Here is a 17,256-nt window from a genome sequence, read left to right as displayed (position 1 = left end):
ACAGTAGGTGACAGAGAGAGAGAGAGAGAGGACGATGTCGTCTCAGTACCTATGAGCAGTACATTGATGTCTCCTCTGATACGTGACCCATTCTCCAGAACCTTCTCCACTCCTCCCAGCAACATACACAGGATGGCCTTCTTAATGTATTCGTGACCGTGGATACTGGGGGCTAAGGAGCGGGACAGCTGGTCAAACACATCCTGGATAGGAGACAGGAAGAACAGACGTACGTTTGAGGGAATGAGTTCGAGCAAGACGATCCCCCTTGACCTCAGAAAGAAGTGTTTGTGAACAGAGCGACTATCCCATCTTGTCAGATCATGGAAAGAGAGACTTATTGAGATGTATCCACGGTGACTGCTAGAGGGGGAAAACGTATCAGGTCTTTACCATCTTTGACTTGCTGAAGAGTTTGATCTTGGAGACGTCGTCCGCTGAGAAGTAGGGAGACACTTCTTTACTCATCTGTTTCACCTGACAGGCTATCATGATGGTCCTGGAGAACAGAGGAAGAAACGTCTCACTTCCTGACAGAAACGTCCCACTTCCTGACAGAAACGTCCCACTTCCTGACAGAAACGTCCCACTTCCTGACAGAAATGTCCCACTTCCTGACAGAAATGTCCCACTTCCTGACAGAAACATCACTTAACAACGTCTTGTAATAATGCAAGTCAAGTAATAGTGTTTGTGTAAAGTGTATATTTTTAGGCGGGACTTTGTTAACTTTTAGGGTGTTTCGTATTTCAGACCTAAAGGACATTCAGTACTTCTGTCCTCACCTAAAAGACGTTCAGTACTTCTGTCCTCACCTAAAGGACGTTTCAGAGCGTCTGTCCTCACCTAAAGGACGGTCAGAGCGTCAGTCCTCACCTAAAGGACGTTCAGAGCGTCAGTCCTCACCTAAAGGACGTTCAGTACTTCTGTCCTCACCTAAAAGACGTTCAGTACTTCTGTCCTCACCTAAAGGACGTTTCAGAGCGTCTGTCCTCACCTAAAGGACGGTCAGAGCGTCAGTCCTCACCTAAAGGACGTTCAGAGCGTCAGTCCTCACCTAAAGGACGTTCAGAGCGTCTGTCCTCACCTAAAGGACGTTCAGAGCGTCTGTCCTCACCTAAAGGACGTTCAGAGCGTCTGTCCTCACCTAAAGGACGTTCAGAGCGTCTGTCCTCACCTAAAGGACGTTTCAGAGCGTCTGTCCTCACCTAAGGACGTTTCACCTAAAGGACGTTCAGAGCGTCTGTCCTCACCTAAAGGACGTTCAGTACTTCTGTCCTCACCTAAAGGACGTTCAGGACGTTCAGAAGCGTCTGTCCTCACCTAAAGGCGTCTGTCGTTCAGAGCGTCTGTCCTCACCTAAAGGACGTTCAGAGCGTCTGTCCTCACCTAAAGGACGTTCAGAGCGTCTGTCCTCACCTAAGGACGGACGTTCAGAGCGTCTGTCCTCACCTAAAGGACATTCAGTACTTCAGTCCTCACCTAAAGGACGTTTCAGAGCGTCTGTCCTCACCTAAAGGACGTTCAGTACTTCAGTCCTCACCTAAAGGACTTTTCAGAGCGTCTGTCCTCACATAAAGGACGTTCAGAGCGTCTGTCCTCACCTAAAGGAGTACGTTCACCTAAAGGACAGAGCGTCTGTCCTCACCTAAAGGAGAGCGTTCAGTACTTCAGTCCTAACAAACCTAAGGACGTTCAGAGCGTTCCTCACCTAAGAGCGTCTGTCCTCACCTAAAGGACGTTTCAGAGCGTCTGTCCTCACCTAAAGGACGTTCAGTACTTCAGTCCTCACCTAAAGGCACGTTCAGAAAGCGTCTGTCCTCACCTAAAGGACGATTCAGAGGGTCTGTCCTCACCTAAAGGACGTTTCAGAGCGTCTGTCCTCACCTAAAGGACGTTTCAGAGCGTCTGTCCTCACCTAAAGGACGTTTCAGAGCGCCTGTCCTCACCTAAAGGACGTTTCAGAGCGCCTGTCCTCACCTAAAGGACGTTTCAGAGCGCCTGTCCTCACCTAAAGGACGTTTCAGAGCGTCTGTCCTCACCTAAAGGACGTCAGTTCAGAGAGCCTGTCCTCACCTAAAGGACGTCTGTCCTCACCTAAAGGAGCAGTACTGTCCTCACCTAAAGGACGTTTCAGAGCGCCTGTCCTCACCTAAAGGACGTTCAGTACTTCTGTCCTCACCTAAAGGACGTTTCAGAGAGCCTGTCCTCACCTAAAGGACGTTTCAGAGCGTCTGTCCTCACCTAAAGGACGTTTCAGAGAGCCTGTCCTCACCTAAAGGACGTTTCAGAGCGTCTGTCCTCACCTAAAGGACGTTTCAGAGAGCCTGTCCTCACCTAAAGGGAGTTCAGGCTTCTGTCCTCACGTTTCAGTTCAGAGCGCCTTCACCTCCTCACCTAAAGGACGTTTCAGAGCGCCTGTCCTCACCTAAAGGACGTTTCAGAGCGCCTGTCCTCACCTAAAGGACGTTTCAGAGCGTCTGTCCTCACCTAAAGGAGAGCGCCTTCCTCAGAGGGTCTGTCCTCACCTAAAGGACGTTTCAGAGCGTCTGTCTCTCACCTAAAGGACGTTCTCAGAGCGCCTGTCCTCACCTAAAGGACGTTTCAGAGCGCCTGTCCTCACCTAAAGGGACGTTTCAGAGCGCCTGTCCTCACCTAAAGGACGCCTGTCCTCACCTAAAGGACGTTTCAGCGCCTGTCCTCACCTAAAGGACGTTTCAGAGCGCCTGTCCTCACCTAAAGGACATTTCAGAGCGCCTGTCCTCACCTAAAGGAGCGCCTGTCCTCACCTAAAGGACGTTTCAGAGCGTCAGTCCTCACCTAAAGGACGTTTCAGAGCGTCAGTCCTCACCTAAAGGACGTTCAGAGCGTCTGTCCTCACTTAACGGACGTTTCAGAGCGTCAGTCCTCACCTAAAGGACGTTTCAGAGCGTCAGTCCTCACCTAAAGGACATTCAGAGCGCCTGTCCTCACCTAAAGGTCCCAGAGGTGTATCCCCCCTTCTTGCCAGGCAGACATCGGTAGGTTCCGATCACCTGGACTCGGTCACCTGGCTTGACCACGTCCACCAGATCATTGTCCAGTATGATGTCCACCGAGCGGGGAAGCTGACCAGCAGGAGCCTTCTCTGGCATCTCCTGGACTGTTATAGTCTGGTGGTCCTTGTAGACGGATAGACCAAACTCTGTCTCCAATGGGTTGTTCTCCTCATCCTAGAGAGAGGGATGGAGAGAAAGAGAATAAGAGGGAGGGAGAGAAAGAGTAGAAAGGGGGATGGTGAGAGAGGAAAGGAGAAAAGGATGGAGAGAAGGAGAGAGGTGGTGAGTGTGTGTGATGGTTCGGTGGTCCTTGTAGATGGACAGACCAAACTGTCACCAACGGGGTTGTTCTCCTCAACCTGTGTGTGTGTGTGTGTGTGTGTGTGTGTGTGTGTGTGTTTACCTTGGTAGGGTAGATAGCAGAGGAGGGGAAGGCATCCAGGCTGGTCATGTCTGTATATTTGCGCTCCATAGTCTTCTTGGTGGCTGGACAGTAGTGGACGCTACGCACTACTTTTGGACGGACCAGAGAACCTACAGAGATGAACAGAAATATATATTATAAACTGGGTGGTTCCAGCCCCGAGTGCTGATTGGCTGACAGCCGTGGTATATCAGACATTATAAACTGGGTGGTTCCAGCCCTGAGTGCTGATTGGCTGACAGCCGTGGTATATCAGACATTATAAACTGGGTGGTTCCAGCCCTGAGTGCTGATTGGCTGACAGCCGTGGTATATCAGACCGTATACCACAGGTATGACAAAACATGTTTTTTTATTTTTTATTTTAAACTGCTTATATTACGTTGGCAACCAGTTTATAACAGCAATAAGGCACCTGGGGGGGTTGTGGCACTCCATGTTGCATCGTGTCTAAGAACAGATCAGCCCTTAGCCTTTGTATGTTGGCCATATACACCCCCCCACAGGGCCCGCAATTTTCTGCAATTCTACACATTCTGCCTTGTTGCTATGCTACCCGAGTGACTCAAAACAGAAAATCAACGGGGTTGCCATGACAACCGCAGAACGTTAGATTCCCTCTTGTCTAGTTTTTATTTTGGCCGATTGTTGGTTCTCAAAAATGATGTCATCTGTGGGGTTTGTGTTTATTATTTTTTATTGCAGTAGTGGCCACAATTTATCAGCGGCACATAGATGCTGGAGATAGATGCTGGACATAGATGCTGGAGATTCCAGACCCTCGGGGGAGCCTCCTAACTTGGATGTAAACTAGGGGTGTGAACGTTCACAACTAAATTGGGACCCTTACTGTTAATTAAGAAAAAAATCCCTAACTAAATGCAAACTTTGCGAGATGGAATTGAGGTTCAGTATTGGTAGTAGAGGTGAAACCTTTATCTGAAAGGGAAACACTGTGAGAACCAAATCGTTGCTGTATATTCTAGTGAAATGTTGTGATTTTTTCGCGTTAATGTTTTAATGGGATTTTTTTTTTTCTCTCTCCGTTTGTCACATCCCTAATGTTTACACTTTTTAGCGAATGAGAGACATCCACAACCTAGTTTCCCCCCAAACACTCACACTTGGTGACGATGCCCTCCACACACACCATGCTGCCCAGCAGACGAGAGGTGAGGGTTCGGGGGGAGACGTGTTTGTTCCCAAAGCTTCCCTCCAGACCAACGAAGAACTCCTCGTACTGCTTGGCGTACGTAGCATCTACAGACGCCACAAGGTCCTTCAGAGCCCGCTGGAACGCCAGCAGCTCTTCAAACGCATTAGTCATCAACCTGGGAAGAGAACACAGCCTCAGGTTTATTTAAATACATAGTGTGATGTAATCGGGCTGTTATATAAGTAGCAACCCATCATCAGCCTGAGAGAGAGAGAAAGAGAGAGATGGAGAGACAGAGAGAGAGACAGAGAGAGACAGAGAGAGAGAAAGAGAGAGAGAGAGATGGAGAGACAGAGAGAGAGACAGAGAGAGAGAGAGAGACAGAGAGAGAGAGATGGAGAGACAGAGAGATGGAGAGACAGAGAGAGAGAGAGAGATGGAGAGACAGAGATGGAGAGACAGAGAGAGAGAGAGACAGAGACAGAGACAGAGAGAGAGAGACAGAGACAGAGAGAGACAGAGACAGAGAGAGACAGAGAGAGACAGAGAGAGAGACAGAGAGAGAGACAGACAGAGAGACAGACAGAGAGAGAGAGAGAGAGAGAGAGAGACAGAGAGACAGACAGAGAGACAGACAGAGAGAGAGAGAAAGAGCGAGAGAGGCAGAGAGAGCGAGAGACAGAGAGACCGAGAGACAGAGAGAGAGCGAGAGACAGAGAGAGACAGAGAGAGAGACAGAAGGAGAGAGACAGAGAGCACAGCGTTTAAGACATCACATCACAATAGTATTACATGACAGACATCCATAGTCATGAACGTGACTAAACTAAAATCTCGGTTTAAATATATCTGGACATATCATATAGCTGTGTAATATAATCAACTAACACGTAATAGATATCCCATATCCTGATGTCATTATTTTATTTATTTTAAGCTTGATTTAAACCAGGCAAGTCGGTTAAGTACAAATTCTTATTTTACAATGACGGCCTACCCCGGTCAAAGCCTCCCGTAACCCGGACGACGCTGGGCCAATTGCGAGCCGCCCTATGGGACTCCCGATCACGGCGGGTTGTGATACCGTTTGTTTGTAGGCTTATGGAGCCAAAGTGTATCTATGATCGTATTCGATCCATTTATTGTTTTCTTTAAGTTATTTTAATACATATGAGAATGAACCAATGATATCAGGCCACGCCCTGCCATGACTACAGACACCTGTGTCTGTCTTTTGACACGATATAAATGAGTCTCGCCGCAGAGTTTGTCATTATACCCCGATGAAGACAACTCGTCTGTCGAAACGTTGGGACGTAAAATATATATTTTTTGCGTCGGAGCTCCTCGAGTGTGCGGCTCGCCTTTATATTGTTTTTAAAAACAGCCCGGGATCGAACCAGGGTCTGTAGTGACGCCTCTAGCACTGACACACAGTGACTTAGACACATAGTGCCACTCGGGAGCCCCATGTATAGCGCGAATGCATTGTACACAGGTGTGTATAACTATGAGATACTAAGGTGTGTAAATACAGTGTAGTTACTGTTGTGGAAATGTATTAAGGTGGCACTCCACAATGACAATAGTTGACAGTACAAAGAAATGAAAGACCACATTGTGGATCACTCAACTACAGACGAACACGATAGGCATTCATGGCTTAAATGGTACACCACGTTAATATGTGTGTGTGTGTGTGTGTGTGTGTGTGTGTGTGTGTGTACATACCTGGTAGCCCGCACGTCGTTGCGTCGTCTCAGGTCGTTGATGTTCACGATGAGGCGGTTCTTGTTCTCGCTGATCATGTCCTGTACCTTGCTCTGGTAGACCCCCTGGTCTTGCTGCATCGGAACCACACACACACACACACACACACACACACACACACACACACACACACACACACACACACACACACACACACACAGAGGAGGACGCCATTAGATACCATCCAGGCCGAGTTACTGGCTACTCAACTCCCTGCACTTTCACCCATACTGGCTCTCAGTATCATCTAACTATCTATCTGGTGCTTACTTAGCTAACAACTTATAGCTACTTGGTTAACTAGACACAGTATTTAGTAACATTTAACAAACAACGCATTGGGTTGTTTAAAAAAAAAAAATCAAGTAAAATGGGATTAACGTTAGATAGCAACTCTTTGGACAGTGTTCCTGCAAAAACTTTGATTTTAATAGATCTCGTCAGCTTGTAGTGATTAAAAACCACACATGACGTAGATATGGTTATTTGAGACATTGTTATGGGGGGGGGGAAAATAATATGAGTTTTGGAATAAACGTCGAAAATAAGGTCTGAGGTTTATAAAAAAAAAACTCTACACAAAACTCCATTAATTTCCCGATCGGCTTTTCTCAACGAACAGTGAAGGAGTTAATAGCTACAAAAAGACGCCATTACTGTTGCTCTCTATTGTCACTCATCGCCGCATGGTTTCCATTTGTCCATAGGCATTCAAAATAAGCATTATATTTTTCAAGCAATTATGCCACTTACATCGTCATCTAAGAAGTCCAGATATTCTCTCTGTGCTTCTCTCATCTCCCGATCGTCCACAGAATCAGCCGCCATTTCGTAATTCTATATTTTCCAAATATAACAAACTTTTACAGACTCCGACGTGACCGTTTCTACATAGGTCTTTACAGAAATGCAAGATTTTCGCGCCACTAAGTACGCGGTGAACTCAGTTCTGAATCTTGATTGGTCCATGTGACCATCTCTACTTTGCATATTTGGCGCGGAATCTGTATCAGTCCAATCAGATACCGTCTTTCCTGAATTTGGACCCGCCCCGTCAGCAACTCGCGGGAAATGTTCAGACATGAGGCATGCAAAAAGTTGCCTGAGTGCCAGGCTCATATGTCATACTATGCTCCCCTTTCTCTCTCTCTCTCTGTTTATTTATTTTTATTTACTTTTTAACTAGGCAAATCAGTTAAGAACACATTCTTATTTACAATGACGGCCTACGACGTGTCGGACGACGTTGCACTGACAATTCTTTCTCTTTTTTATTTTTAAATATTTTTATTTCACCTTTATTTAACCAGGTAGGTCTCTTGTCGTTCCACTAGTTCTCACAAGAACAAATGAGAAACAAAATAGTTCAACACATTGAAAATGTTACTGTCATAATCGCATTTTAATGCCAAACATCCCAAATTAATGACCAGGAGTTGGCAAAGATGCCAAAGTGATATGGGAACAGGCTATGAAAGATGGGGCTTATAAAAAATATAACATGCGCAGTAGGCAGCTGGCTTTGAGGACGCTCTTCCTCAGTTAGTGCACTAGATGGCGCTATTTAGCTACAACAAATTGTGACTCATTGCATTATTTACAAGTTATGCATTTATTGTAAATTCATTCATAGATATCGTCTGTTTTTAAACGTATAGTGAGGCCCTGCAATCTTCACATGTAAAAATGCCAAAATTACCTTCAGATATTTTATTTTTATTAGAATATTATTAGAAATCATTAATCAACATTTCATGTGAAGCTACCTATTTTTATTTGTTTTTTTTAATGTTTTTTTTAAACCTTTAAGTCAGTTAAGAACACATTCCTATGATTGAATTAATATAAGCCATGAAATATAAGCCCTGTTTCTCCTGTGCATGGAGAAAAAACGGTTGTTTAGTTATTCAGGGGGCGTCATACACACCAACAATCTGAAGGGACACAAAGTATGTGAAGATGGCTGAGGGTTGGTCTGAGGGGGGCTAGACTAGGAGAATTAAGCATTTTTTCAAACACCTGAAACAGCTTTTTCCTGCAATCTAGAGCCCATAATCATTAGGCTTAGTTCTATGTAAAACATATGTATATTTCTCTTCATATCTCAGCATGCCTCTTTTCAGCTTTCTTTATCCTCCTGACTAAATATGCTTCTCTGCATCTCTGCTAAAAATCTGGGTAAAAGATTGAAAGGAATTTGAGTCCTATTCAATACATTTAGTTATTGCTTGCTTTTCTAAAGTCCTGTCAACCCTTTCAAGCAGATATGCCTGCTAAGATAGTCAGACAGTCTAGCTACTCTAATTTGATTGATAGCCTGCAATGGCTTCTGGGTAGTAGTGACTAGTACTATTACACATGAAACAGGACAAATTCGAGGGGGGGGGCACGTGCCCGTTTGTTCCCTATGGGCATGATGCATCTTATTGTGACTATAATATGTGACCAAAAACAGCCTAGGTTATATTTTATGGCGATGTGTACCCCCCTCCATGTACTAAACCATTGGGTGTGTGTCGTCATTAGCGCCTCATACAGCGCCACTGCCCGCTAAAATATAGGTCAGTGCTTGAATTTAGTCCGTTCTCTGTTTAGCATACATTTATTTAGGCATGTCGGCCAAATCACTCCTTTGCAGTGGACTGCTGTGCCCAGGCTTTCTAAGACCTACAGTATGTTCATTCAGTGGACTGCTGTGCCCAGGCTTTCTAAGACCTACAGTATGTTCATTCAGTGGACTGCTGTGCCCAGGCTTTCTAAGACCTACAGTATGTTCATTCAGTGGACTGCTGTGCCCAGGCTTTCTAAGACCTACAGTATGTTCATTCAGTGGACTGCTGTGCCCAGGCTTTCTAAGACCTACAGTATGTTCATTCAGTGGACTGCTGTGCCCAGGCTTTCTAAGACCTACAGTATGTTCATTCAGTGGACTGCTGTGCCCAGGCTTTCTAAGACCTACAGTATGTTCATTCAGTGGACTGCTGTGCCCAGGCTTTCTAAGACCTACAGTATGTTCATTCAGTGGACTGCTGTGCCCAGGCTTTCTAAGACCTACAGTATGTTCATTCAGTGGACTGCTGTGCCCAGGCTTTCTAAGACCTACAGTATGTTCATTCAGTGGACTGCTGTGCCCAGGCTTTCTAAGACCTACAGTATGTTCATTCAGTGGACTGCTGTGCACAGGCTTTCTAAGACCTACAGTATGTTCATTCAGTGGACTGCTGTGCCCAGGCTTTCTAAGACCTACAGTATGTTCATTCAGTGGACTGCTGTGCCCAGGCTTTCTAAGACCTACAGTATGTTCATTCAGTGGACTGCTGTGCCCAGGCTTTCTAAGACCTACAGTATGTTCATTCAGTGACAACACATGTTAATACCATTTGATTGATGTCTGCTTACAATGTTCTGTGTTTTGGATTGCTTTGATTAAAAATATATATATTCAGCGCCTTTTGGTGTGAAAAAAGAGATGTACAAATTAAATGAATGATCATTATTATTGTTATTATTAGTATTGTTGTTATTATTCTTGTTAGTAGTATTCTTATTGTTATTATTATTATTGTTGTTATTAGTATTGTTATTAGTATTATTGTAATTAGTGTAATTATTATTAATAATAATATTATTATTATTGTTGTTATTATTATTATTGTTAGTAGTATTATTATTGTTATTATTATTACTATTACTTTATTTTGATCACTTGTAGGTTGCTAGATTTCACCTGCCTCTTGCTTCTGCTACCACTGGCTGTCTGACTGAGAACATTAAACCACCAGCATCATGAAGTCGATGTGGAAGGAGAATAACGATGTGGAGGGAGAACGATGTGGAGGGAGAATAACGATGTGGAGGGAGAATAACGATGTAGAGGGAGAATAACGATGTAGAGGGAGAACAACGATGTGGAGGGAGAATAACGATGTGGAGGGAGAATAACGATGTGGAGGGAGAATAACGATGTGGAGGGAGAATAACGATGTGGAGGGAGAATAACGATGTAGAGGGAGAATAACGATGTGGAGGGAGAATAACGATGTGGAGGGAGAATAACGATGTGGAGGGAGAATAACGATGTGGAGGGAGAATAACCCTGTGGAGGGAGAATAACTGTGTGGTTCTGGAGAATAACGATGTGGAGGGAGAACACCTGTCTGTCTGTGGAGGGAGAACAATCACAGAGAATAGTGTGGAGGGAGAATAACACACAACACCTGAATAACGATGTGGAGGGAGAATAACGATGTGGAGGGAGAATAACACCTGTGGAGGGAGAATAACTGAACAGTGGAGGGAGAATAACGAGTTATCAAAGAACAACACCTGTCTGTCTGGAGAACAGTCACAGAACAGAACACAGTTGGAGGGAGAATAACGTGTTGGAGGGAGAATAACGATGTGGAGGGAGAATAACAATGTGGAGGGAGAATAACTCTGATGTTCTGGAGAATAACGATGTAGAGGAGAATAACAATGTGGAGGGAGAATAACGATGTGGAGGGAGAATAACGTCTGTTCTGTGACTGTTCAGGAGGAGAATAAGGTGTGTGGGGGAGAATAACGATGTTCAGGAGGGAGAATAGACGGTGTTGAGGGAGAATAACTGTGGAGGGAGAATGACTGTTCAGGAGAGATAACGATGTGGAGGGAGATAACTGTGTCTGAGGGAGAATAAGGTGTTGTGGGTAGATAACTGTGTCTGTTCAGGGAGAATAACGTTGTGGAGGGAGAATAACTGTGGAGGTTCAATAACAGGTGTGTGTGGGAGAATAACTGTGGAGGTTCAACAACAGGTGTTGTGTGGAGAATAACTGTGTGGAGGGAGAATAACAGGTGTTGTGGGAGAATAACTGTGGAGGTTCATGTGGAGGGAGAATGTTGTGTGGAGGGAGAATAACTGACTGTTCAGGGAGCAATAGGCGTATGTGGAGGGAGAATCACACTGGAGGGAGAATAACAGAGAGGTGCTGCAGTCTAACCCTTTAGTGATAACTGTGTCTGTTCTGTGACTGTTCAGGAGCAGACAGACACCTGTTGTGTGGTATTGAACAATCACAGAACAGTTCAGTGACTGTTCAGGAGCAGACAGACACCTGTTGTGTGAACAGTATTTGATACCTCTGACTGTTCTGTGACTGTTCAGTCAGCAGAACAGACACAGTTGTGTGGTATTTGATACCACCTGTGACTGTTCTGTGATTGTTCAGGAGCAGACAGACAGGTGTTGTGTATTTGATACCTCTGACTGTTCTGTGACTGTTCAGGAACAGACAGACAGATGTTGTGTGGTATTTGATACCTCTGACTGTTCTGTGACTGTTCAGGAGCAGACAGAACAGTGTTGTGGGTATTTGATACCTCTGACTGTTCTGTGACTGTTCAGAACAGACAGACAGAACAGTCAGAGGTATTTGATACCACTGACTGTTCTGTGACTGTTCAGGAGCAGACAGACAACACCTTGTGTGTCTTTGAACAGTCTGAACTGACACTGTTCAAATACCAGACAGACACCTGTCTGTCTGATCCTGAACAGTCACTGTTCAGACTGTTCAGGAGCAGACAGACAGGTGTTGTGTGGTATTTGATACCTCTGACTGTTCTGTGACTGTTCAGGAGCAGACAGGTGTTCTGTGGTATTTGATACCTCTGACTGTTCTGTGACTGTTCAGGAGCAGACAGACAGGTGTTGTGTGGTATTTGATACCTGTGGCTGTTCTGTGACTGTTCAGGAGCAGACAGACAGGTGTTGTGTGGTATTTGATACCTCTGACTGTTCTGTGACTGTTCAGGAGCAGACAGACAGGTGTTGTGTGGTATTTGATACCTCTGACTGTTCTGTGACTGTTCAGGAGCAGACAGACAGGTGTTGTGTGGTATTTGATACCTGTGTCTGTTCTGTGACTGTTCAGGAGCAGACAGACAGGTGTTGTGTGGTATTTGATACCTCTGACTGTTCTGTGATTGTTCAGGAGCAGACAGACAGATGTTGTGTGGTATTTGATACCTCTGACTGTTCTGTGACTGTTCAGGAGCAGACAGACAGGTGTTGTGTGGTATTTGATAACTGTGGCTGTTCTGTGACTGTTCAGGAGCAGACAGACAGGTGTTGTGTGGTATTTGATACCTGTGGCTGTTCTGTGACTGTTCAGGAGCAGACAGACAGGTGTTGTGTGGTATTTGATACCTCTGACTGTTCTGTGACTGTTCAGGAGCAGACAGACAGGTGTTGTGTGGTATTTGATACCTGTGGCTGTTCTGTGACTGTTCAGGAGCAGACAGACAGGTGTTGTGTGGTATTTGATACCTGTGGCTGTTCTGTGATTGTTCAGGAGCAGACAGACAGATGTTGTGTGGTATTTGATACCTCTGACTGTTCTGTGACTGTTCAGGAGCAGACAGACAGGTGTTGTGTGGTATTTGATACCTCTGACTGTTCTGTGACTGTTCAGGAGCAGACAGACAGGTGTTGTGTGGTATTTGATACCTGTGGCTGTTCTATGACTGTTCAGGAGCAGACAGACAGGTGTTGTGTGGTATTTGATACCTCTGACTGTTCTGTGATTGTTCAGGAGCAGACAGACAGGTGTTGTGTGGTATTTGATACCTCTGACTGTTCTGTGACTGTTCAGGAGCAGACAGACAGGTGTTGTGTGGTATTTGATACCTGTGGCTGTTCTGTGACTGTTCAGGAGCAGACAGACAGGTGTTGTGTGGTATTTGATACCTCTGACTGTTCTGTGACTGTTCAGGAGCAGACAGACAGGTGTTGTGTGGTATTTGATACCTCTGACTGTTCTATGACTGTTCAGGAGCAGACAGACAGGTGTTGTGTGGTATTTGATACCTCTGACTGTTCTGTGACTGTTCAGGAGCAGACAGACAGGTGTTGTGTGGTATTTGATAACTGTGTCTGTTCATAGCAACAGGTGTTGTGTGGTATTTGATACCTCTGACTGTTCTGTGACTGTTCAGGAGCAGACAGACAGGTGTTGTGTGGTATTTGATACCTCTGACTGTTCTGTGACTGTTCAGGAGCAGACAGACAGGTGTTGTGTGGTATTTGATACCTGTGTCTGTTCTGTGACTGTTCAGGAGCAGACAGACAGGTGAAATGTCTATATTTTCAGACATTCATTTGAAGATGAAAGGAGGATAATAGCTTGTCTAGCGTGTTTAAAAATATATATGTATATTTTTTTTAAACTCTCTGATTCCTTCTTATGTGGAGAACCTGTGCAGTCCCCCAACCCAGGGCTTTGTTTGACAGAGGTTTGACAGAGGTTTGACAGAGGTTTGACAAAGGTTTGACAGAGGTTTGACAAAGGTTTGACTGAGGTTTGACTGAGGTTTGACAGAGGTTTGACAAAGGTTTGACAGAGGTTTGACAAAGGTTTGACTGAGGTTTGACAAAGGTTTGACAGAGGTTTGACAGAGGTTTGTTTAAAGCTTATAATAGGGCACTTACTTTCGCAATGCATACAAGGCCCTCCCACGCCCTCCTTTCGGCAAATCTGACCACGACTCCATTTTGCTCCTCCCTTCATGTATAGGCAGAAACTCAAACAGGAAGTACCAGTGCTAAGGACTATTTTTAAATTTTTTATTTCACCTTTATTTAACCAGGTAGGCTAGTTGAGAACAAGTTCTCATTTACAACTGTGACCTGGCCAAGATAAAGCATAGCAGTGTGACACAGACAACAACACAGAGTTACACATGGAGTATTCAACGCTGGTCTGACCAATCGGGAATCGACGCTTCAAGATTGTTTTGATCACGAGGACTGGGAAATGTTCCGGGTAGCCTCAGTGAATAATACTGAGGTATACACTGATTCTGTGAGTGAGTTTATAAGGAAGTGCATCAGTGATGTTGTACCGACTGTGACTATTAAAACCTACCCTAACCAGAAACCGTGGATAGACGGCGGCATTCATGCAAAACTGAAAGCGCGAACCATGGAAACCATGGAAACCATGGAAACCATGGAAAGGTGACTGGGAATATGGCCGAATACAAACAGTGTAAATATTCCTGCCGCAAGGCAATCAAACAAGCAAAATGTCAGTATAGAGACAAAGTGGAGTCGCAATTCAACGGCTCAGACATGAGACGTTTGGGGCAGGGTCTACAGACAATCATAGACTACAAAAGGAAAACCAGCCATGTCGCCGAGACCGATGTTTTGCTTCCAGACAAACTAAACATCTTCTTCGCCCGCTTTGAGGATAACACAGTGCCACCGATGCAGCACGCTACCAAGGACTGTGGGCTCTCCTTCTCCGTGGCCGACGTGAGTAAGACATTTATACCTGTTAGCCCTCGCAAGGCTGCCGGCCCAGACGGCATCTCTAGCCACATCCTCAGAGCAGGTGCAGACCAGCTGGCTGGTGTGTTTACGGACATATTCAATCTCTTCCTATCCCAGTCTGCTGTCCCCACATGCTTCAAGAGGGCCACCATTGTTCCTGTACCTAAGACAGCTAAGGTAACTGAGCTAAATGACTATCGCCCCGTAGCACTCACTTCCGTCATCATGAAGTGCTTTGAGAGACTAGTCAAGGACCATATCACCTCCACCCTACCTGACACCCTTGACCCACTTCTATTTAGTTACCGCCCAAATAGGTCCACAGACGATGCAATCTCAACCACACTGCACACTGCCCTAACCCATCTGGACAAGAGGAATACCTATGTGAGAATGCTGTTCATCGACTACAGCTCAGCATTTAACACCATAGAACCCTCCGAGCTCATCATTAAGCTTGAGGCTCTGGGTCTCAACCCCGCCCTGTGCAACTGGGTCCTGGACTTTCTAACGGGCTGCCCCCAGTTGGTGAAGGTAGGAAACAACATCTCCACTTCCCTGATCCTCAACACTGGGGCCCCACAAAGGTGCATGCTCAGCCCCCTCCTGTAATCCCTGTTCACCCACAACTGTGTGGTCATGCACGCCTCCAACTCAATCATCAAGTTTGCAGATGACACAACACTGGTAGGCCTGTTAACCAACAATGATGAGACAGCCTACAGGGTGGAGGTGATGGCCCTGGCGGAGTCTGGTGTCAGGAAAATAACCTCTCACTCAACGCCAACAAAACAAAGGAGCTGCTTGTGGATTTCAGGAAACAGCAGAGGAAGCACCCCCCCTCCACACGTGTAAAGGTGTAAAGTTTTAAGTTCCTCGGCGAACACATCACGGACAAACTGAAATGGTCCCACCCACACAGACAGTGTGGTGAAGAAGGTGCAACAGCGCCTCTTCAACCTCAGGAGGATGAAGAAATTTGGCTTGTCTCCTAAAAACTTTTACAGATGTACAATTGAGAGCATCCTATCGGGTTGTATCACCGCCTGGTACGGCAACTGTACCTCACACAACCGCAAGGCTCTCCAGAGGGTAGTGAGGTCTGCACAACGCTTCACCGGGGGCAAACTACCTTCCCTCCAGGACACCTACATCACCCGATGTCACAGGAAGACCAAAAAATCATCAAGGACATCAACCACCCGAGCCACTGCCTGTTCACCCCGCTATCATCCAGAAGGAGAGGTCAGTACAGGTGCATCAAAGCTGGGACCGAGAGACTGAAAAACAGCTTCTATCTCAAGGCCATCAGACTGTTAAACAGCCATCACTAACTCAGAGAGGCTGCTGCCCTATATACAGACTACCCCTATACCATCAGACTGTTAAACAGCCACCACTAACTCAGAGAGGCTGCTGCCCTATATACAGACTTGAATCATTGGCCACTTTAATAAATGGAACACTAGTCACTTTAATAATGTTTACATATCTACATTGCCCATCTCATATGTATATACTGTATTCTATACTATTTATTGCATCTTGCCTCTGTCATCGCTCATCCATATATTTATATGTACATATTCTCATTCTATCCTTTACTTATATTTGTGTGTATTAGGTAGTTAATGGGGAATTGTTCGATTACATGTTAGATATTGATGCACTGTTGGAGCTAGGAACACAAGCATTTTGGTACACCCACAATGACATCTACTAAATATGTGTGTGTGACCAATAACATCTGCTAACCATGTGACCAATAACATCTGCTAACCTTGTGTATGTGACCAATACCATCTGCTAACCATGTGTATGTGACCAATAACATCTGCTAACCATGTGTATGTGACCAATAACATCTGCTAACCATGTGACCAATAACATCTGCTAACCATGTGTATGTGACCAATACCATCTGCTAACCATGTGACCAATAACATCTGCTAACCATGTGACCAATAACATCTGCTAACCATGTGTATGTGACCATTAACATCTGCTAACCATGTGTATGTGACCAATAACATCTGCTAACCATGTGTATGTGACCAATAGCATCTGCTAACCAGGTGTATGTGACCAATACCATTTGCTAACCATGTGACCAATAACATCTGCTAACCATGTGTATGTGACCAATACCATCTGCTAACCATGTGTATGTGACCAATAACATCTGCTAACCATGTGACCAATAACATCTGCTAACCATGTGACCAATAACATCTGCTAACCATGTGACCAATAACATCTGCTAACCATGTGACCAATAACATCTGCTAACCATGTGTATGTGACCATTAACATCTGCTAACCATGTGTATGTGACCAATAACATCTGCTAACCATGTGTATGTGACCATTAACATCTGCTAACCATGTGTATGTGACCAATAACATCTGCTAACCATGTGTACGTGACCAATAACATTTGCTAACCATGTGTATGTGACCAATAGCATCTGCTAACCATGTGACCAATAACATCTGCTAACCTTGTGCATGTGACCAATAACATCTGCTAACCATGGGTATGTGACCAATA

At 45.1% G+C, this 17,256-nt stretch overlaps 1 protein-coding gene across 1 annotated transcript in view; it reads right to left on the bottom strand.

Annotated features, from left to right (window-relative positions):
* The window catches only part of LOC112249817 (zygotic DNA replication licensing factor mcm3-like), a 23,030-nt gene extending 15,723 nt beyond the window's left edge, over positions 1–7,307 (bottom strand). The window contains exons 1-7 of the mRNA XM_042321405.1: positions 7,142–7,307; positions 6,350–6,462; positions 4,585–4,793; positions 3,442–3,572; positions 2,974–3,212; positions 394–499; positions 50–203 (exon numbers count right to left, since the gene is read on the bottom strand). Coding sequence (XP_042177339.1) covers positions 50–203; positions 394–499; positions 2,974–3,212; positions 3,442–3,572; positions 4,585–4,793; positions 6,350–6,462; positions 7,142–7,216 — 1,027 coding nt within the window. The 5' untranslated portion in view covers positions 7,217–7,307. The remainder of the gene's footprint in view (positions 1–49; positions 204–393; positions 500–2,973; positions 3,213–3,441; positions 3,573–4,584; positions 4,794–6,349; positions 6,463–7,141) is intronic.
* Between the last annotated feature and the right edge of the window lie 9,949 nt (positions 7,308–17,256).

This window comes from Oncorhynchus tshawytscha, linkage group LG05 (genome assembly GCF_018296145.1).
Source record: "Oncorhynchus tshawytscha isolate Ot180627B linkage group LG05, Otsh_v2.0, whole genome shotgun sequence".
In the NCBI taxonomy this organism is placed as follows: domain Eukaryota; kingdom Metazoa; phylum Chordata; class Actinopteri; order Salmoniformes; family Salmonidae; genus Oncorhynchus; species Oncorhynchus tshawytscha.
Note: the sequence above shows the minus strand (reverse complement) of the source record. Positions and strands in the feature narration are given on the sequence as shown.